A 23789-nucleotide genomic window follows, 5' to 3' on the forward strand; every position below is an offset into this window, starting at 1 on the left:
CACCTACTATCCGGCAATACTCAACTATTGAAACTTACTTTGAAGAATCGATTTCCATTCATGTGGGGGATTGTTGGAAAATTTGTTACATGTGCATTAGTAGGTTGTTATAACACAACAAATGCACACTAATAAACATTGATGAATGAGATATCGATGTGTGTATTTGAAAGAAAATACTATAGTGGTGTATCCCACATTGGTGGGATGAAAAACTTGTGCCTTGTTTTTCCTCTATAAATAGAGAGGTAAACTAAGTTGCAACACACACCAAACCTTACACACAACACAAGCATTGTTGCAAGGTTTTTCCAACTTCTTCTTCTACATTTCTGGTTTCTTTTATTCGAATCTTTTTTCAGGTTTACGGTTAACTCCGGCAGTACTACTGCTCCGGCTGTTGTACCCTGGGAAACAACGAGTTCTCTTGGGAGACTCGAAATATTGTTTTAAGGGCCCCGTGTTCAACACGATCCTCAGCCAAACCGTTTATATATATATATATATATTTTTGTATTGTATTTGGTTTATCTCTTTGATTCTGTATTGTATTTCAGATTCTTGTATTGTATTGTATGAGTAATAAAACTGTTTGTTAATTTTCTGTTTATTTACTCAATTCACGAATTCGGTTCCTACACATACAACCTCCAGGTCTTACAGAAAACATAACTTCTTTGTATGTTGAGTCCCACCATGCAGTGTGCCGGACTGAAGCGAAAGACATATAGCAAATCTGCGTTCGTTTATCACCGTAATCATCATCTCTTTCCTCCCAAACCTCATCATCTTTATAATCCATACCATTCAACACCTGCTCCAAACTAATATGTTCTTGGTAATAAGAACTAGTAAAACAGTAAGTAGCGCATAATAAGAAGCCGGAATAATCATCGGACCAATTCTCTGGAAGCTTTAGCCTATATCTAACCCCTCTAACAAGAGGAGGTCTAAACCCCTTTGCAATCTCAAGGCCATCAAGATTCAGAAGCATGCAATGTTTAGCATTTCCCTAATTAATAAACACAAATTCATTAGATCCTAACTGTTACACCAACATATAGTGTGTGTATATATAGGGGTGGATCCGTACAAATAAAATATCCTACTAAATATACAAATAACTAGCGTAATTATAGTTTTGAACTAGAGTAGTTATTATATAAAAAATAAAATATTGTAATAATAATTAGGCTAAGGGTAATGGGGCTTGGTTGAGCCAAGCAAAATTTGACACGTATGCGATGACATGGCCATGGATCAAGCCCCTCAACCAAGCCCCAGAGGGTGTAGTGGTCCAGGTGAGCAGGGGCTTGATCCAGTTTTTTATTTATTTAATTATTTTAAATAATACATTAAATAATAATATAAAACATTACATTAATAATCGTCTAATCATTCGAAAACGGGTCTAAAACTATCCTCACCATATGTGGGATTGGGACTAAAATAGTGACGTATCAAAGTCTCGTTAGCGGTCTTTCGATCACGAATACGCGGTTGGCGGAACAATGGGGCTCTGGGGCGATTTTGATCTCTCAAAAAGCTTATCGTCGTTTGAACCGCTTGACAAATGAGTTTGTCTTCTTCGGTAGAATAGGAAGATGAAGACGATAACGACGATGCCATTTATAAATATATAAATAGAAGTTTTGATAGAGAGAATGTATGGTTTGAGTTTTTATAGAAAGTGTGGATTTGTATTTATATGTTAAAAAAAATATTTAAACTGGCCAACGGACGGTAACGTTGGCCAGTCAAACTCCCCTCCAACGGCTATATTTGCCCCGCGACCACAGCCACGCCGGCCGGCCACGCCCTCGCTCACCGGAGGGGTGTAGCGGTGTTCGCGAGCCACGTAGGCAGCCGCGCCCACCCCTCACCCCCCACTACCCACGACCTTACAACTTTAGTTTAAAAATTATAGGGTAATAATAATTACACTGGTGTTAACATAATACTCTAGTTATTTTGTACACTTCTCACTATAAAAATTATTTGTATTTGATCCGTACACATTATATAAGAGCATTCCCAACATCTACTCTATATTATGTGTTTGCGTGTTGGGGGGGGGGGGTAGGGTTATTTTAAAAGCTCGAGGCTCGAAGCTCGGGCTCGTGGCTCGCTCGAATAAAACTAGCTAAAGAAACTTGATTTAAAATATCTTGAGGTGAGTTGGCTCATTTTTGTAACCGAGCCAAAATCTACCTAGGCTTGGCTCGTTGGCTCGATCTTAATCTCGTTTAGCTTCAAAATTGAGCAAGAGCCTTAGTTGAGTTGCCTCGTTTAATTTTGAGACCGAGCTCGAAACCACCCTGGCTCGACTCGTGAACAACCCTTGGGGGGGGGGGGGTAAGAGAAAATGTTAGTCTTTATAAGTAAATTTGAAGAAACAATATTTGTTGAAAGTTGTTGTGAGTGAAGAAAAGAGAAAATGTAATGATAAAAGTACAAAAAATTTATTATTTAATTAAAAAAGAAATAGAAAAGATACATATTTTAATGTAATTATAGAGATAAAGATAAAGAAACTAACGGGAATGCTCTAACTTCATTAATAGATACTAAAAAAACATACATACCTCAAGCATGGATTGTAGTAACCTGTTGCCATCAGTTGCAACACCCACTGATACAAGTGAGACATCACATAACCATTTACAATTTGTGTAAAAATCTCCGACGGTTGTAAGTGATTTGCAAGACTTTGCTTCGTGAACAACTACGCCTGAAGGAAGCTTGGGCAATTCAACGATCTGGTTACAGAAAGAAAGGGCGAGGCTTTTTAGTCGAGTAAGTTTCAAGAGGCTGAAATCTAGTCGTGTAAAATCATTCCTACTAAGATCTAACTCTTCTAAGTCGGATAAATCACCAATACAAGATGAGATTTCTCCATCTTTCAAAAGGCAACCACTTAGATCCAACTTTCGTAAACTGTGTCAACTGTGGGAGCGCCAACCACAACCAAAAATTAGAAACCTGACTTCTAACACGGTCTAGTGTCTCCAAACGATACGGTTCACATAATGTTACATCCTCTAAATGCTTTAATCCATAAAAGTTTACTTCTTTGTTCTTTGAACGAGAACAATCAACCAACTTCAGCGAAATAAGGTTAGGACATCGGTCTCCAATTGTTGAGAGTAGAGCATCTATCCCCATTTTACACAAATACAACTTTACCAAGCTTTCTAAAGTTGATTGGATCTTTGGGAACTTCAATTTGGGGCAATAAGTGATTTCAAGGGTCTTGAGTTTTCCCAATTGGACCATAGTTGGAAACGATTTAAGCTTACAACAACTTGATACTTTTACGTATTCAAGACTCGTATGTTTCCCAAGTGATGGGTGGATTTCTTGTAACACTTCACAACAAAAGAGTGTCAACTTTTGAAGACATGGGAGCCCATCAAAATTTGGTGTGCTGCGTAGATTCGTCATGTATTCGAGTGCAAGCACTTTCAAATTGGGTAGATGCTAATTAATGTACAAAAACATACACAGGTTAATATCATAATTTATGATGATTAATATGATAATAGATAAATGGCATAATTCAAAGGTTCATTGCCTTCTCTTGGAGGTTGTATTCATACATCTACATCAATTTTAAATGTGTGAATTAGGCAATCAAGGCCCTCTAATTTTATATATTAATAGAAGGAACAATTGAATTACCTTGTAATCTTTCCAAAGTTGTTTTTGCAAGCTTTGACTCAGTCTCAGAGTAGCAAGCTTCATTGGTCGGAAACTGTTCGCAAATGGACTTTTAGGATAGTCATGCCATCTAATATATTGCAACTCGTTTGAAAGAAAATCAGGCCCTTCGACATTCCAATAACCAATAGTTTTTAGAGACACGCTAAGCCACCTTAATTTCTTCATGTTTGATACGGTCTTACAGAAAAGTGAAAGATAATCGTTATAATGAGAACGATGCTCATGTCGTATTGCTTCAATATTGTCATTTTCCTACGACAGAGAGAAAACCAAGGTAAAAGTTAAAGTTAAAAGTATATATTTTTATAGGTATGCGTTTGTGCTGTATTCGTATTTTGTAAAGTTGGATAACTTAATACATACGACCAGCTGATATTGAAGGGAGGTCTACTTTACGACCAGCTGATATTCTTGTGTTCGGGTGGGCAGGGGGGAAACACGCCTGTGTGGATCTTACAGGAGTGTCTCCTCTTGTTGGGCTCAGGGACCGTGGGTTTGTTGTGGGTCAGGCTGCGTTGAAGGCTGAATCGGGCAAAGTTGTTAAACGCGAGAAAGCTTGTTTAGATAATCAACATGTCTTTCTACCATTTGCCTTTGATACATTTGGGTTTCTGGCTCCAGAGGCTGTGAAATTTTTGAGTAGGGTTCAGCGCGTCGTACATGGAACCTCTTCAGCTTCTAGGTCCCAAAGCTTCGTTTTTAGCAGGATTGGCTTTGCTGTTCAAAAGGGGGTTGCGGCGCAGCTTGTTGCCCGTTTGCCTGCCACTTTATTGTAATCGTTTTATAGTAAATTATATAAAACTTCGATTTGATTTAAAAAAAAAAAAAAAATACATACCATTCTTACATCCCGAAGACACATGTTTTTGATTTCTTGATTATTCCAAACTCTGCTATGTTTTTCAGGATTGCTAGGAAGTTCTCCTCTAACAATGTAGTGTCCCATTTCTTGAATCAAATCATGCATATCAATTTGACCGTCCACAATAGTGATGAGAGATTTTTGTATTAACACCTTTATTCCTATATCGGGGTGATAACGACAAGATTCAAGTACCTCCATTACAGAATCATCACAATATTTGGTCACGATTGTGCTTTTCCCTCTAAAGAAACATGCAATATCCAAGAATAACTCTTTCTCTATCGTCTGAAGTCCATCGTAGCTAATTTTAAGCTTTTTGATGATTTCCATATCCGGAATATCTTTAAGTCTTGCCAAAGAACTCACCCATTCTTTCTCATCTTTGTCAAATAAAAAAGAACCTAAAACTTTGAGTGCTAATGAAAGCCCATTAGAATAAGAAACCACTCGTAATGAAAGTCTCTCATAATCATTTACAAGGTTATCTTTGTTATGCGCGTATTTATTAAAAAGCATAACGGCCTCTTCACGTGATAATAATGTGACAGGACACACAAGGTCTACCTTGTGGGTTCTTAGCACATGTTCATCTCTAGTTGTGATTAATATCCTGCTCCCGCTACCAAACCACGTATGTGATCCAACTAAAGCATCTAGTTGCTTACAATCATCCACATCATCGAGAAGAATTAAGACATTGCTACGGTTAAGCCTACTTCGTATCATGTGTTTTCCCTTTTCAACACTCTGCAATTCAACGACTTTTGTTTTCAAAAGTCTCGATAGAATTTTCTCTTGCAGAGTTTTTAAACCATGTTTGCTTGATTCCTCCCGAACATTGTCAATAATGCAATGCCCTTGAAAACGACCTGAAATTTTCATATAAAGAGAAGATGCAAGAGTAGTCTTACCGCTGCCCCCAATACCCCATACCCCAACCATGCGCACACCAGGTGATCCAATATCTAATTGCGATTCTAGTGCTTGCACGCGACCACTCATCCCAACAAGCTCTTCATCAACATATGAACTCACGGAAAACAACTTTTCTAAAACTGTATCGACAATTTCTTTGATTACTTTTGACTCATGGCTGCAGATATGTCGGATATATGGTAATTAGTATATGCTCACGTTTATTCACAAACTCAGTAAAACAATGAGTTATAATACATCTTAGAGTTGTAAATGAAATCGGACCACTACACCAAAGTCAGGTTCACATATACTTGTTGATACAAGGTTCAAATAATTAACGTATTAACTATTAATGTCACTTGAAACCTATAAGGTAAAAAAAATTAAGCTACCCAATGGCAATGTAACTTGTAAAAAACGCGTACACCTTAAGGCTAAGCGTAGTGAAGAGGCTACAAACTGGGGCGAATTGCGACACGTGGCGCCCAGTCAGCAAGGGGTGAGAATTTGTTTTTGGGGTGTAATGGTGCAGGGGCTACAAATAGTAATATATATATATAGGGTAGAGATATTGTACGCTAATGCCTTAACGTACGAGAGGTACGCGAGACACTCAAAGGCAAAAACCTAAAACGCTCACAAAAACTTAAACGTTCAGCCAAAAACGTAAAACGCTCAAAAAACGGTCTCCGTGAAAAAAGTAAAAAATTGATCAATTAACGATCCAAAACTGCTTTTTTCGGTTAAACAATGATTAATTGGATATGTACTGACGATTCCGAGATGTTGGGATGTGATTTCATGGATCGATTCGTGAAAAACGGGATTCACATACGTTAATGTACGTTAAGGATTAGTGTATTGGATCTTTTCACTATATAGATATATATATGTATATATAACACACACACGGCGACAATTCCACCTTGCTCCCGCCCCTTTTCGCCCCAAATTCGCCCAGGGGGCGGTGTGCTCCACAAAAATCACCCCAATTCGCCCCCATTTCTCGCCCAGTACGCATGGTCTAAGCATGAATAATAAGCTTTTCAAAATTAAAGAAATTGTATTACCCATTTGCAATATTCTTAGGCTCCCATCCCGCAATTTCACTTGCATTAATCAATGCTTTTCTCCATGTTTCAACCTTGCTCATGTCCTCTACCTCATGTTTGGCAAATGCTTCGCCAAATTTTCCTTTCTGTTTTCTGACTTCTGAGGGATCCACATCATAGAATACGGGCATAACGGTTTGCCCTCTATTAGAATCCCTACATTTCATAATATATGCAAGCTCATCCAAACACCACGAAGAGTCCGCGTAATTTTTTGAGAATATAACAATAGCAATCCGTGATCCTTTTATGGCCTTAAAAAGGGTTGGACGGATGGATTCACCTCGGGGAAGTGTCTCGTCGTCTTTGTAAGTAGGGATTTTCCTATCTACAAGGGCCGAGTAGAGATGATCTACAAAGGTCTTGCGAGTATCTTCTCCTCTAAAACTAAGAAATACATCATAGTTACACGACTGTGAAAACGAAGAAGACGATGAAGATGCCATTGATGTGCTTTGATAGGTGTAAATGGAAACAATCAAACAAATCCAACTTAAAGAAGAAGATTGATGTGCTTGGGTTTCCAACTGAATCTATGCTTTCCAGCACCATCAAATTAAAATAACTAAAGGAATATCATTAACATCTTCTTTATAAAAGCAAATCTATCTATCTATTATATATATAAACGAAAACATAAAAATCCTACGTGTCGCGATGTGGTCGCTCTCTCTTTTTTTGGAGTCGTCAGATTTGCTTGATTTTTAAATGAAGGTTTCTCATTCATTTGACCTGAATTCACGGGTATGGGTCTTATCGAACTCAAATATTCCTTAAATGGGTTATAACATCCCATTAAATTAAAAACTATCCTTGCCAAATTATTGATGTGAAAATCCTATAAAATAGGATATACTAAAATAGTGTCAAACCTAGTTGAAGCATGACCACATGGGTATTCAGAAAGTGACGAACTACTGTTGAAATGTTGTTTAATATTGGAAGATTGGATTTTAATAATCCAAACTTAATGAAGTTGGCCAATAATAATCGCAGCTGTTACTGGTCCTAAGTTTCACACTATTTGTTTTCATTGACCTCCGTTAAGAAAAACTTAACGACGTTAAGTTTATTCCAAATTTCAAATTTATTTTTAGAGCTTTTGATCGGAATGAGTATACGAGTCGATTGATGCAAAACTTACTTTCAAACGGTGCTTCATACAACTTGATTTTTGTTAATTAAAAGTTTAAACACCGGAATTGAAGCATCCTTTAGCCGTTTGGACCACCGTTTGGAGGTAAGTTTTTTAATGATCTCAGAAGTTGATGGACCAAGTCTGCACCAAGAAGAGCTTGCGCATACGTTTTTAATGAAACGTCTTCGAGAAAACAAACAGTCTGTAGATGGCAATGTCTGCGCGTGATCTGCACGGCACAGACAAAAGAGGTTGCGCAGACCTTTTTCAGGAAAAAAAAAGAAAAAGCACCTGGTCAAGTTGTCTATCTTGTAGCACTAAGTTATATCCATTTCAGGTTATGCCATTTTCTAGTTCATTTGATTTCCTCGTTAAGTCAAATACAAGTATGTCAATTTATGAATTGCCTGTCATTGCAAGTCTTTCTAGATTAGCTTCAGTACAAAGCATAGCTTATGGAAGCTGATGTTCTATATATTGACGAATAAGGATAAACAAGGATATGAGTATCAAAAGGCCATTAGCCTAGCGGTATCAAGATGTTGAGAATAGTTTGTCTTTTTTTAAATGATATTTAGAGATTAACGATAGATTAAATTTAAAATTCTAAGTTCGGCTTAATGCGTTTTAAGATGGAGTCAAATAACAAGTTGTTAACTATAGTCCAACTATTATTTACATGTATTTGTAAGGAACTTTCAAATAAAAAATCTTGGCATACCCAAATTACAAATGTAACAACCACATATTATATTTCATAAGTTCTTATTGCTCTAGCTAGTTACTTGTTCATTCCAATCATTAATTGTAATGGGTGGCATGTTTCCCAGTAGATTTATTAATATCTAGCTAGATAATAATAATAACAATAATAATAATAATAATAATAATAATAATAATAATAATAATAATATATCCTATGTAATATGCACCCACCTCATAACTTATCTCAATTTGTCTTTTGTCATAATTTGGCAAAAAAAAAAAAATTGTCAGCCTTTTAGGTCATGCGCCATGAAAGGCTATACATAAATTTTATGCCAACACAAAACATACAAAGCTAAGTTCAAGGAACTACATCATTAAAAAAATAAAAGCATGTCACACTAAAAATGATGTCATATTGGTTAAGGATTATCAAACACGTAGCCATGTATAAATTATTATGTTTTTAGTATTTATAATTTGCTATCTTTGTATATTTGTATTTGAAATTTTAAATGACCAATTATAGCTTTCAAAAGCCTTTTCTTCATATTGTATAAACACGGTTTTCAATTTTACTGTCAGGGTAATTATTTTTCTTCAAAATAGTAAATTATGTCTGGTTTCTTCCATTTATTCAGTTTTACATAATTATGTTGTACTTATTCATATTTCCAATAATCACTTTCGTAAATTAAACTATCTATTATATTTTTGGTAAATGTTAAACTATAAAGAGAGAGAATTATAAAAAAACCTGTAAAAAAATCATAATTCAAAATATAATTTAAAAATGAAAAAATAAAATAAAATGTTTCCCACATCTTTCTTATTAAAAAAAAAGACACAATGACAAAAGTAAACAAAACAACATAATGATAGATACAACAGATCGCAAAATATAACACAATGTCGAATAATATATAACAATGTTTAGAAATATAACACAACTTTTTGTACTTAATTTTATAAAATAGTAACGCTCGAACCTTTTGATGGTCCGTTAAAAAGACAATGTTTTAATGAAATAATTTTTATAGTTTAAATGTAAGTCATAATATGATCAGAAGATTATAGAAATAACTACCGGAAAGTAATACATTAAAATGTTACTGTGATGATACATACACAATAAGATTTTAACTAACCATCTTTTACTTTGGTTTAGTTGTTTTAACTAAAAATAAATTATAAAAATAAAAATAAAAATAAAAATATATGATTGGTTAAGCGGGGATTTACCCCCTCTCACACCGTCCACCGTTGAGTTTTGACGCTGGGAGGTTTGGCGCCCGTATACTCGTTTTGACGTCATGGCCACCATTTCACTAAATGCTATCTAACTTATATGATGGAATGAAAAAAATGTGTTTGGTTGGTTAATGGATGAAATCACACATTACCATGTCAATTATATTCCCTCTAAAACACCTCAAATTCATTCAATCAAACACCTTGTTTTTTTATTCAATTCCTCTTTCACACCATATCACCTCCACCACCCTCCTACCACCGCTACACATTGCCCTCTCACCACCACCACCTCCACCACCACCACCACCACCACCACTTACCAGCGCCGCCCACCACCAACCATCGCTTCCGCCCATCACCACCACTGCCACCAGCACCCACCATCACCACCACCTGCCACCACCAACAATCGCTCTCGCCAATCGCCACCGCCGTCCACCACCACCACTACTGATCGCCGCCCACCACCACCATTTCACCGTCATTCACTACCTTTTTCATTTTATTCCGACTTTTTCTAGCTTAAAAAAATAAAAACTAATAATTCATGTCATTTACACATGATAACCAAACATTTCAAATTTTCAGTGAAACAATATGTAAGATTAAATATATAATTATATATATTTATATATGGCCATTATAATCTTATCTTACTACTCTAATAAATAACTACTACTACATGACGTTTCTCACACTCTCATCCATTCTCATATTTTTTTACTCATTTTCTTAAATTGGATACTACATGGGTCATTACCCACCCATTTTATTTGTTATTCAAACCTCTTATCTTTTATCCAGTTAAACCCTAAATCCCAAATATCTCCCAACTCCATTACAAATGCCTTTCCATCGGCCCTCTCCATGGCCTCCACCACCGCCCCAAGTGCCGGCAACGAAAATAGACCCTCTCCACGGCCGCCACCACCACCACTACTATTGCCCCTCTCCACTATATCTACTATATATATACATATGTGGCACAACAGTGGACCTCAAAAACCCTAAATCTCTTTCTCTCATCTTCACCAGGTAATAATATTATTATTAACTCTTTTGATTGAATTTTGATATTAGATTGATTGAAGGTTTAGGTTTAATATGTTCAATTTGAGATTTGTGTATTAATTAACTGTTTACAGATCATGTGTATTTGATATTATTATTATTATTTAAACGTTTACAGATCAAATTAAAAGAAACTATTATTATTATTATTACTATTATTATTATTATTATTATTTAATTGTTTACAGATCAACGTTTAAACTTATTATTATTATTATTATATCTTGATTTAATTATTATCAGCACTTTAATCCATCTAAATATATCGTGTAAATCTATGTCTCACTTTAAAGGTAACTTTATAATGATGGTTGTTCACAAGATTATTATAATCATTATTATTATTAATGATTATTTAAACGTTCATTATTTGAATCAACGCTTAAACTTTATAATGTGTTTTAAATTTCAGTCCAATGTTTAGTTTAATTTGATTATTTAGACGTTCATTATTTGCTATTACATAAATCATTGCTATGTTTATTGTTTCTGAATTTAATTAGCTTTTATTATAATTGCTACTGTTCAATTAAAAAAAATAAATTTCATCACAAACGTGTTTAATTTAAGTTATTGATTAGGTAAAGTTGAATCATCATTATCATTCAAGCCATATGTGACCCGATTTGGTTAAGTTGTCACTCCGCTATTGATTTGATGAACCTTTTATCGAATAATCTATGTGTCATGTCACTAAATAATGCACAAAAATAAAAAAAGAAATACTAAAATGTATGATGTACCACTTGCTAATGGTACTCAGGGAATTAGTTTAACTGAAAATTTATATATGATTTAAAGAATTATATATGAAAATTCATATAGGATTTAATGAGCGGTACGAAATTAGGTTTTAGTGTAACAATATGTTTACAACAATCCCAATTGGTTTGCTTTTCCAGGCAAAAGAATAAGCTATGATGGAAAAGCAATTGAGTTTAATCTAATAAAGTAACATTGATATTTTTGTCCACATCAAACAAAATCTTTCTGATCTAGAACGCCAAAAAGAGTGTTTATTCATATGAAACAACCCAATATCCATCTTCACTTATTGAGGTAACCTTAAGGTCTTTAAGGAGCTAATTTTATTAGCATAACATGGTCCACACTTACATTTAAGGTACTTCACACTTTTCAAATTTCATTTTTATATCATTATTATTTCTTTTAGAAATTTTAAATAGTCGAAGTTCTATTGTAGGTTGTAACAATATAGTTCTTAAATCATTAACTGTTTAGAATTATTTGATTAATTAATTGATTTTGTTGTTGGCTTATGCAGTGGTTTGGTGATATTGAAAGCTTATAAAGGCACTCTTCTCATTTGCAAGCAAATTGGCACAGGTAATCGTGTATGTTGACTTATGCAGTGGTTTAATGTTGAAAACATTATGAACCTTAATATTTTTTAAAGGAATTCAGATGATATGATTTGTATAGTTCTAGATTTTTTTCAACTACTATTATTCACAATTCATTTAAATCTTTGTTGAATATTTAAACAGGCTGACAGTTTACTAGGTGTACATGGTGGTGGATCCGAACATGAAGCTACGAGACGAATGAGAAATGAGTTTATGGCAGCATGGGATGGATTGAGGCTAGAAAATAGTCAAATAACTCTCATTCTTGGTGTAACAAACCGACCTTTTGATCTTGATGATGCCGTGATCCGACGGTATCCACGGAGGTAAGATAATTTTAAAGACTGATTTGTATTTCATAATGGGTAAATTGCATGTAAAAGAAATATACTTCTGGTTAAGTACTAGTTAGTGAACATGCTTTCAAAACTAACATTTTAAGATCTTGCGTTATAAGTTCATAATCATACAAGGGTCTTATTTGCTGTGGTTGACACTTTATGTGATAGTTATGAACTTATGATGTATGGTCTGCAAGCTGCAACTAAGTTATAAAAGCTTCAAATTAATTTATTTGACTTTGATTCTCTTTGCAATATTCTTTTTTAACATGCTAATTCACTTCACAGTAATTCTTAAAATTTAATTCAATTTTATGAATCACTATGTATGGTTCATATACAATTACAAGATTAGTGATGCTATTGTCTCATTCCTCTTGTGGAGTCATCTGTGTCAATTTAAAGCTAATGGTTGTTATGGTCTAGAAAATTTGATTAATGAATATAACACATGAGTTTAGATTAATATTTATCTTCATCATCTTTATGATAATATAATGTAAATGTACTTTCAGTAATAACAATAATATAAGTTAATATATTGTATTTTTTAAATGAACTCCATGCATTTTATTTTATTATAATATGTAATCAATTATGTAGGTATAACCTAAAGGAAGGGGAGCAATGAACGATGCAAGTACAACCCAAAGGAAGGGGAGCAATGGTCAAAATGGTTTGTATGGAATTCAAATATGGTTTAGAAAAGTCAAATTAAAATTGAGTCGTTTTTCTTACGATGTTTATCTTGTGATGATATTCTAAAGATATGCTTTTATAGAAAATTGTTCTTATTGTTGGTATTAGAGATAACTTGTAAGTATGCGAATAACTTCATTTCCTATAATTTTAATGTAAAATGTGAGTCTATTAATGATATATGCTAATTTTGTTATGTATTCTACTTCACTTAATTATATTTTATATTTTAATTAACTACCCGTGCATTACACGGGCCTCAAACTAGTCATTTATATTATAATATGTCAAAATATTAACTATACCTGATTATATATTAGTTTGGTAATTGTTGATGGGCTATATTACCTATAATTAACTAATAAAGGGTTCCCCCTTGAGTGTATATAAAGAGAGATAAATATTAACATCATAACATAATCTCACACGTATACAATTTTGTGTGTTTTCTCTCTCCTAAATCGGGTTCCTCTCAAGAACCCAAACACCACCCTTAACTATACATCATAAAGGGGAACTCGATCAAGATGACAAATATGTCGACTACTTCATACTCTGTTGCGGTTACTACTCTCCATGTTGTAATATGTTCATATGTTTATTTTTATTCATGTTATTTATTACTTACATAAGGAACTGATCAACACAAGAATGATCCATTCAATTACCGCATTTATTTCATTCTCTCATTCATTTCATTCCGTCACCCGTTCTATCATCACAACAAACCAAATACCAACCCCCAGCAATAATTAAGGAAACAAACATGTATCTATCTGTTAACTTATAATTTACTGAAAGTATAACATCCCTTTATGTAACACACACACACACAACCACTTCTCAACCAGAAACAACGTTGACACCAAACCTAATAATATCCAACACTGTTTCCCAAGATCTCAGTTACCAATTCTGTCGGTGTCACATTTCTTTTGTAACTCTTCTTCTCTGCGTCATACCCACTGTATTCTCCCCAGTTCCATACACAGGTACGTTTCATTTCGTTGGATTTCAACTTAAATTCATTGTAATATCATGTTTTAAAAAGCTGTTTCTGTTGGATTCTCATTCAGGCATTTGGTCGAACAGGTGGTGTGCATAAGACTTGAAAGATTTGAATTCGGTCCGATTTGATTTGATTTCATGTTTGTTTATTGAGATTAATCGAATAACAAAATACCCAGTTTGATTTATGAGCTGGTTGTTGGGTTTTTGTTTGAGGCATTTGGTCGAACAGGTGGTGTGCATTAGACTTAATCGTCCGATTCGTCAGCTCGGTTTAAATTCGGTTAAGATCTAACGAAAAGATTTGGTTTTAAAGCGGAATTTGATCGAATAACACTTGAATTTTGGATTTGGAGTGTTTGTGGAAATTGTGTTCTATGATAATAATTAATAATAATAATAATAATAATAATAACAATATTTAGGTCGTGATTTGATTGGTGTAAAGTGTAAAGATGAATGGTGGTAGCAGTAGTGAAATGGTTTCTGTTGCTGGCCCGAGAAGAATAAACACGAATGAGAAACGGGTCACGTTCGATATTGAAAATGATTCTAACGGAGAGTTGAAATACACAAATAAAGATTTTGTTGATAGCGCCAAGAACCCGATTGTTGCTGCGGATATACTCAAAACATTGTTTTTTATACTTGTTTGGTATACATTCAGCACATTCCTTACACTGTAAGTTTTCTTGAAATATTTGATGTTATATAGGTTGTTAATGTTATCTTGACTCAAGGGCGTGCATAAAACCGAAAAAAACGATCCGAAAGAACCGAAACAAAAACTGACGGTTTGGTTTTATGTTTTTCGGGCGTTTTGGTTTTGCATGAAATAAAAAAAAACGAAAACACCAAACCGACAGAACTTTTAGATTTTCATTTCTTATTTTTATATTTCAAGTAATTTATAGAAATTTAATAAATATGTAACTCATATGTTTTAGCCCAAATGTATGATAATCGATTAGTTATTGATTAACAAAATGATTTAGACCCAAATTCCTTATTTTGGGCATTTTTTTCTTCTTTTTTTTGGCCCAAAATTTTAACACTTGAATGGCAAAACCGGAAAAACCGAAACCGGAAACCAAAAAACGAAACTGAACGGTTTTCAAAAATTCAAAAAAAAAAAAACGACCCAAACTGAACCGTGCATACACCTATCTTGAATTATAGTCATGCAATGTGTTTTGTCATTGGTTAGGTATAATAAGACACTATTGGGAGATGATTTGGGAAGATTCCCTGCTCCTTTGTTAATGAATACAATTCATTTTGGAATGCAAGCCGTTTTTTCAAAGGCGATAGTATACTTTTGGTCCGAAAGATTCCAACCGACTGTACCTATGTCATGGAAAGATTACTTTATGAGAGGTAAAAAAAATTGGAAAATATTGTATTTTTAAACACTTATATTGTCAATGTAATATTTATGGTAATATTAATGCACCGAGAATCAACTAGCTCGGGCATATTTTTATTTTAACATTTTTTTAAATTGAGCAACTTTAATTAACTCTGCTAATTTACTAATACTACAGATCCACTTTGAATTTGACAGTTGTACCAACTGCTGTTGGAACTGCACTGGATATTAATTTGAGCAATGCATCACTCGTTTTCATATCGGTTACATTTGCTACCATGGTTGGTCAACGTTCTCACTTGACTTAATGTTGAAATAGTCAACGCATTTGACTAATATTTTCTTTTTTGTTTTGTAGTGTAAATCGGCTGCTCCTATATTTCTCCTGATATTTGCTTTTGCATTCAAGTAATATTATATAAAAATCTTGAAAAGATTAGTATCAAAAAAATTTGGTAATTGCATTAAAGTAATAATATATGTTTATTTCTAAGGATAAAAATCTTTTTATTTATAGGTTGGAGTCTCCAAGTTTTAAACTTTTAGGCATTATGTTGATAATATCTGCTGGGGTTTTATTAACAGGTAAGATGTTAATTTAGGCATGTAATTATAATTTAAGTAAATATCATCTAACCGGTAACTCAATAAGCAATAATCACTATACACAAGTTACATACTATTTTTGGTTAAACTTATGGTAGTTACATTTTTTGATATTAACATGAATTCATAATTACAGTTGCAAAAGAGACCGAGTTTGATTTATGGGGTTTCATTTTTGTTATGCTTGCTGCTGTTATGTCGGGTTTTCGTTGGAGCATGACTCAGATCCTTCTTCAGGTATTGATCATCTCTGTTTGACTGGTTGTGATGATTATTAGAGGTGGCAAGTACCTTTTTTCGTTCCATTTTTTATTTTTCTATAAGTAGATAATATGTTGATTATGCTTAAAATAACAAAATAACCACAATAATAATCTAAATCTTTTCAAACCGTTTATGGCGCGTTTTTATTTGGCCCGTTAGAGATAAAAAGTCAACTAATATCGTGTTAGACAATATATTATGTTAGATCTTATATTTACAATCTTGATTTTAGATGGTAGTTGAATGTAATATTCTACCCTATATATAGGGATCTATTGTAATGCATTAGTCAAGAAATCAATAACCAAAATCACATTACGTGTTTTAACTTGGTATCACAGCCAAGGTATTCAAACCCTAGCTGCCGTCAACAACCAATTGCAGCCTACATCATATATTTTTTTTTCTCTTCTATGTCGATCAACAACTCTACCCTAATTCATCATGGCCATGATTACTACCTTTACAACTGTGGAGAAAACAGCACACAACTCCCATAAATTCGCTTTCAAACTTTCACCCACCAATTATGGGTATTGGAAAGCCATGATCCATCCCTTCTTAGTCACCAACAATTTATTTGGCTACATAGATGGGACAATCCCATGCCCACTGCCTAAAACAGCTGCCACAACTGACACTGCATCAGTTGATAATCCTAGCTATCATCATTGGATCTCCAATGATGCACACGTAAGAATGATTGTCATCTCTACTATATCTGAAGCTTCTTTTCAACATGTTCAAGGAATAACATCTAGAGATCTCTGGCTTTCGCTTGAGAGGGCATATGCACCACATAATTCTTCCCAGGAATACACTCTCAAAACTCAACTCTTAAAGATTGAGATGAAAGGAGATGAAACTCCAATCTCCTATCTCAGCCGCGCCCAAGAATATGCTAGTGCCCTAGCCAACATTGGCGAACCAATCAAAGACAAAGACTTGGTTATGCTTGCCATCTCCGGTCTTCGTGATGAATACAATGGCCTCAAGGCAAATCTTCTAGGCTGATACCCACCGGTGAAATTTAACGAATTGCATGGCCTTATTTCTGATTATGACTTTCTGGTAAACAAATCCATGAAACCCTCTCCACAAGCTTTCATGGCCTCCACTACCAATCCCCTGCTGCAACCAAACACATTCCCGCAAAATCAGTTAAATGCTTTGCATCAGCTAGCATCCCAACTAGGGTATCAACTTCATCCTACCGTCTCTCAAAACCCTCAACCTCAAGCATTCTATGCAAACCGCCCGTCAAACAATTATCGTGGCAACAGGCGTGGCAATTCACGTGGCATTACACGTGGTAATTATTCCAACAGAACTCATGATGACTCTCGTGGACACGGCAGCAACCAAAACCGACAACAGCAATTTGCATGGGCTTCAACTCAGAACACAGTTTATGGCCACTGTTATCGTTGTGGCATCCAGCATCTGCCTTCCCAATGCCCTAATCAGTCCAATTCCTCTGCTGTCCGTGCATCACCTCAAGCAAACTATGCAAATTTTTCTGAGCTTGGGTCACAATCTGGTTCTACATGGATTCCCGACACAGGGTCCAACAGTCACGTCACACCGGACTTCACAAGTTTGGATAACTCCGAGGCATATTCTGGTAACGACAAACTTCATGTCGGCGACGGTAAACCTTTACCCATTCTTCATATTGGCTCTTCCAAAATATATTCCCTAAACAAAATTTTTAATCTTTCTAATATTCTTCACGTACCCGATGTTACAAAGAACCTCTTATCTGCTCAACAATTTTGTACTGATAATGATGTTTTCTTTGAATTTCACTCATCTTTTTTTGTTGTGAAGGACGAATCTACACGGTCCATCCTACTCACGGGTCCAAGTAATGGTGGTTTGTACTCGATCCGTCTTCCCCAATTGAAGTCTCTTCCACGTCTTTCCTTCACCGCCACTAGAGCTTCTTCAACCATTTGGCACCAACGTCTCGGACATCCTCATGCTCGTGTTTTCCAAACTATTGTTTCTAGTTGTTCTTTACCTGTTTCTACAAAACTATTTCCAGCTTTATGTTCTGCTTGTCAAATGGGAAAATCTTCTAAGTTATCTTTGAATAATTCAAATTTTCGTAGTAATAATATTTTGGATTTGGTTTATTGTGATGTTTGGGGCCCTGCTTCATCACTTTCTTTTGATGGATATAGATACTTTATGTTATGTGTTGACCACCATTCAAGATATATGTGGTATTATCCATTAGCACAAAAATCTGACGTTTATTCCACTTTTAAATCATTTGTGACAATGGCCGAACGACATTTTAATACCAAACTTAAAAATGTGCAAACTGACTGGGGGGAGAGTTCCGTAATCTCACACATTTTTTCTCCTCACTAGGTATTATTCATCGTCGTTCTTGTCCTCACACGAGTGAGCAAAATGGTATCGTTGAACGTCGAAATCGACACGTTGTCGAAACGGGCCTCTCTCTCCTTGCTCATTCTAACACTCCACTACGTTTTTGGAATTTTGCATTTGAAACAGCCGTTTACTTAATCAACCGACTACCCTCCCAAACCTACTCAAACAAATCCCCTTTTAAGCATCTCTTCAAACGAACACCAGATTACTCCTTTCTTCGTGTTTTTGGATGTCAATGTTTTCCCTACCTCCGTCCGTATAATCGACATAAATTAGATTTCCGATCTACACCTTGTGTATTTTTCGGATATAGTCCTATTCATCATGGGTATCGATGTTTGGACTTGACTACCGATCGTGTGTGTATTGCACGTCATGTTTGATTTAACGAGCATCTTTTTCCATTTACACCAGTTCCTTTAACCGAGCCCACCACCAATCCAGCCCCTTATTTCTCCACCTTTCCAACACATGTTAACACTACACTGCCCACTCCTAACCGGCCCGAACCAGCCCCCATTACCGAAACAACCCCTGTTACCAAACCAGCTCCTGCTACCGAACCAGCCCTTGTGACCGAACCAGCCCTTGTTACCGAAACAGCCTCTACTACACCACCGGCACCAGTCCCTACTTCTAACCAACCCACCACTCCACAACCTGACCTTCAGCCCATTCCCATTCAAACACCTACCATACCATCTCGCACTCGTCCAGCTAATCTTCGGCCCAATCCGAAACCCACCACTCACTATAATCCATCTTCCTATCATACATCCACTGATCTAACTCCTTCTCTTGAGCCATCCTCGTTTACCGTCGCTAACAAATTTCCGGAGTGGCGTCAAGCCATGGCTGAAGAGTTTGGTGCTCTTGTTAAGAATGGCACATGGTCTCTTGTCCCTTATGCTAAAAATACTAATGTTATTGATTCCAAGTGGGTTTACAGGTTAAAGCGGGATCAGCACGGTAATGTCACTCGTTACAAAGCGCGACTTGTAGCTAAAGGTTTTCGCCAACAACCGGGTGTTGATTTTCAAGAAACTTTTAGTCCCGTTATCAAGGCTACTACCATTCGGGTCGTACTATCACTTGCGGTAACCAATCAATGGTCACTTCGCCAATTAGATGTCCAAAATGCTTTTCTCCATGGTGACTTGAAAGAAACCGTCTACCTTCGTCAACCACCTGGTTTTGTTGACAAGACTCATCCAAATCACGTGTGTCTTCTTCATAAGTCTTTATACGGCCTGAAGCAGGCTCCACGAGCCTGGTTTGAACGCTTATCTGCTGCTCTACACCAACTCGGTTTCTCGGGTTCCAAAACTGACCCGTCACTCTTTATTATGAAGTCTCAGGGTACTCTTGTGTATGTGCTTGTTTATGTTGATGACATTATTGTCACAGGGAACAATCCGAAAGCTATTGATGGTGTTATTACCAGGTTAAGCAACTCGTTCGCGATAAAAGATTTGGGCAATCTTCACTATTTCTTGGGTATTGAGATCATTCCTCATGGAAAAAGTCTTATTTTGTCTCAACAAAAGTATATCCGTGAACTAATTACGTGTGCCGGGCTTACTGATTGTAAATCAGTTTCTTCGCCTATGAGTAGTTCTCAAATTTTATCTCGCGGTGACAGCCCTCAACTTACTGATCCTACCAAATATCGTCAAATTGTTGGGGGTCTTCAATATGCCTCCCTCTCGCGTCCGGATATCACTTTTGCTGTGAATAAAGTTTGTTAGTTTATGCATGCCCCAACTGATAACCATTGGTTAGCTGTTAAACGGATTCTGCGCTATTTGAAGGGTACATCTCTTTTTGGGTTGTTCATTCGACATTACTCTGGATCTACTCTTCATTCTTTTACCGATGCTCATTGGCACAACACTCATAGCATACTCTGATGCTGACTGGGCAGGATGTCCAGATGACCGTCGATCCACAGGGGGGTTTGCTGTCTATTTAAGGTCCAATCTCGTCTCATGGAATGCTCGTAAACAACGTACGGTTTCTCGTTCTTCAACTGAATCCGAGTATAAAGCTCTTGCTGACACGGTTGCTGAAATAACTTGGTTGGAGGCTCTCTTGAATGAACTCGGTATTGTCACCAAGTCTTCACCTATGCTATGGTGTGACAATCTAGGTGCCACCTATCTATCTACTAATCCCGTGTTTCATGCTCGCACAAAACATGTTGAAGTTGATTTCCATTTTGTCAGAGAAAAGGTGGCTCGAGGCAAACTTAAAGTTCAATTCATATCTACAAATAATCAAATCGCTGACGTGTTCACAAAACCGCTACCGTCACAAAGATTTCTACTTCTAAGGTCCAAGTTGCAGGTTGTTCCCCGCCCTCAACTTGCGGGGGAATGTTAGACAATATATTATGTTAGATCTTATATTTACAATCTTGATTTTAGATGGTAGTTGAATGTAATATTCTACCCTATATATAGGGATCTATTGTAATGCATTAGTCAAGAAATCAATAACCAAAATCACATTACGTGTTTTAACTTGTCGATTCATTAATAAGTAATGCGGTTAAAATTGCTACCTTTCATCATCATCATCATCATCATCGTACTCAGTATATCCCACCAATAGCAATGCTATGGTAGGGTCTGAGGAGGGTAAGATGTAGACAGCCTTACCTCTATCCCATAGGGATATAGAGACTGCTTCCGGTGAGACCCCCGGCTCGATAGTAGTTTTGCATCAAGCCTTGGACATAAGGCACATAGCACTCAATCATCGGGACACCGGCTGATTGGTGCATGTGCCCTTGTCTTTCGGCTATCAACGCCACCACATGATGCCTGATTAACCGTCCGCCACTTTTAACGTTATTTTCATGAGATTAGTAAAATAATGTCAAAATTAGTGCAATTTTACTTTTGCCCACTTGAGGGTTCACGCATATATACATTATATGCGCGCACCGCAAGCAGGGCGTTTAAAATTGCTACCTTTGACAACCACTATACAAAGTAATTTTATTTTTTGGCTCTTTTGATAGTTATTAACATGTTTCCATCTTTTCCGGGCCGGTCAACCTATTGGTCAACATTGATTTCTATCCAACCTAAAGAAAGAGGTCTATGGTAAGCAATTCCCTTATGTTGAATGTCAATTATATTTTATAATATTAAACTAAAGCATGCATAATCATTTAATATTTATGTTGTTGATTTTCGACAGGTTTGAAAAATCCTTTGACCTTAATGAGCTATGTAACACCTGTAATGGCCTTATTAACCGCTTTGCTATCTCTTATTATGGATCCTAGGGGTGAGTTCAAAACCAGCAGTTATTTTGATAGTTCATGGCATATTATGAGGAGTTCCTTCTTGATGCTTTTTGGAGGAACTCTTGCATTTTTTATGGTTATATTTTTTATTCATATTTTATATATTAATTTTTATTAAGATGCTGATAATGTGATATATTATTATTTTAACTTCTTGTAGGTATTAACAGAGTACATCCTTGTTTCGGTAACAAGTGCGGTTACAGTTACCATAGCAGGAATCGTAAAGGAAGCAGTCACTATTTTGGTAAAAAAAATAGGGTTTTCGTCCCTGTAGTTTGTCCAAATATGCGGTTTTAGTCCAATAGTTTCAAATTTGCGATTTTCGTCCATGTGGTTTCATTTCGCTTACAATTAAACCCGAATTCATTAACTCCGTTAAGTCTGGTGGTTAATCCCATCAGCGTGTCCCTCACATGAGGGGCAGCTTTGTCCTTTTTTTCCCCAAATGCACCCCAACTCCTCAACGTGAGAGGGTTTGCGAATTAGGACTGGATCTATTTGGGGAGAAAAAGGACAAAGCTGCCCCTCATGTGAGGGACACGTTGATGGGATTAACGACCAGACTTAACGGGGTTAATGAATTTGGGTTTAATTTCAAGTGAAATGAAACACCACAAGGACGGAACTCGCAAATTTGAAACTATTAGACTAAAACTGCATATTTGGACAAACCACAGGGACAAAAACCGCAGTTTACTTAAAAATAAAAGATTATGTAAATGAATAATTATGGTTTATTCTTTTATAATAAGTTGTTTAATTAATAATGTCGGTGCTTATTATATCAGGTGGCAGTGTTTTACTTCCATGATGAATTCACTTGGCTGAAAGGAGGTGGTCTTGTCATCATCATTTTTGGTGTGAGTTTATTCAACTTGTACAAGTAAGTCATCAAATTTTATTATTAAAATATCTCATCACTAATTATGTCTTTCTTGATTATTACTATGAATATTTTTTTTATTAATTTTGTTATCAATTTTATTATTATTAAGATATCAGAAGTTACACAAGGAAAAATCCGGGACGGGTGAGCTGGCAGGATCTCAAACCTCGGTTCCTGCAAAATATGTTATTCTGGAGGAAATGGATGATGAAGAAACTAGCCCTTGATCACTGTGTCATCACACATGCCATCATAAGTGAGATCCAATGCTCGTTTTTTTTTTTGCAAAAGGTACGATTTTGATGATTAGCCCGAACGATCAATGTTGAGTAACTGTCTACAAAGCTCGAAATTTTCATTTTGTTAACCAAGTGTACACTAATATATACGCTGCCCTTTTAGTATTATTCGGGCTTTTTTCTCTGGAAAAACATTTTTGCGTCATTCGGTTTTGTTGTATATGTCGAATTCTTTAGTTCTTGATAATCAAGAAGTGTTTAGATAAACATTTACCTGTTTACTTATGGATATGATTATGTTGATTTAAGTTTTGTTTTACTTTAATTAGAACAGATTTAAAAAGTTACCCAAAGTGGCATATGTTTTAACTAGTTAATCAACCCATCAAGTATCGGTTTTGACTCAAGTGACATGTTTTAACCCGTTATCTAACCAATCCTTTTGTAAATCATAATTGAAAAAAAATCGTGTACGAGTCAACGCTGACCACTGTGACCGATA

General features: G+C 35.7%; 1 protein-coding gene and 1 pseudogene across 1 annotated transcript; one reads left to right on the forward strand and one right to left on the reverse strand.

The window, feature by feature from the left end:
• Positions 1–607: 607 nt before the first annotated feature.
• On the reverse strand, positions 608–7067 carry LOC143534728 (TMV resistance protein N-like; annotated as a pseudogene).
• Positions 7068–14156: 7089 nt separating this feature from the next.
• Positions 14157–23311, forward strand: LOC143534747 (putative sugar phosphate/phosphate translocator At1g06470). Its single transcript, XM_077029165.1, has 11 exons — positions 14157–14883; positions 15409–15578; positions 15766–15851; positions 15929–15978; positions 16088–16155; positions 16313–16413; positions 21941–21953; positions 22051–22235; positions 22320–22406; positions 22951–23045; positions 23158–23311. The coding sequence occupies exons 1-11, from the start codon at positions 14657–14659 to the stop codon at positions 23273–23275; spliced, it is 1200 nt and encodes a 399-aa protein (XP_076885280.1). The 5' UTR covers positions 14157–14656; the 3' UTR covers positions 23276–23311.
• Positions 23312–23789: the final 478 nt, after the last annotated feature.

The sequence above is a fragment of the Bidens hawaiensis genome, unplaced genomic scaffold (assembly GCF_021521415.1).
Source record: "Bidens hawaiensis isolate Kalapana, Puna unplaced genomic scaffold, B.hawaiensis_p1.1 tig00010302_1, whole genome shotgun sequence".
In the NCBI taxonomy this organism is placed as follows: Eukaryota; Viridiplantae; Streptophyta; class Magnoliopsida; order Asterales; family Asteraceae; genus Bidens; species Bidens hawaiensis.

Excerpts from the sequence above, each read along its gene's own strand:
- LOC143534747 (XM_077029165.1), top strand. The coding sequence starts at position 14,657 with ATGAATGGTGGTAGCAGTAGTGAAATGGTTTCTGTTGCTGGCCCGAGA. Across the intron at positions 15,852-15,928 it reads CGGTTACATTTGCTACCATG|TGTAAATCGGCTGCTCCTAT; the intron begins GTTGGTCAACGT and ends TTTGTTTTGTAG. Across the intron at positions 15,979-16,087 it reads ATATTTGCTTTTGCATTCAA|GTTGGAGTCTCCAAGTTTTA; the intron begins GTAATATTATAT and ends TTTTATTTATAG.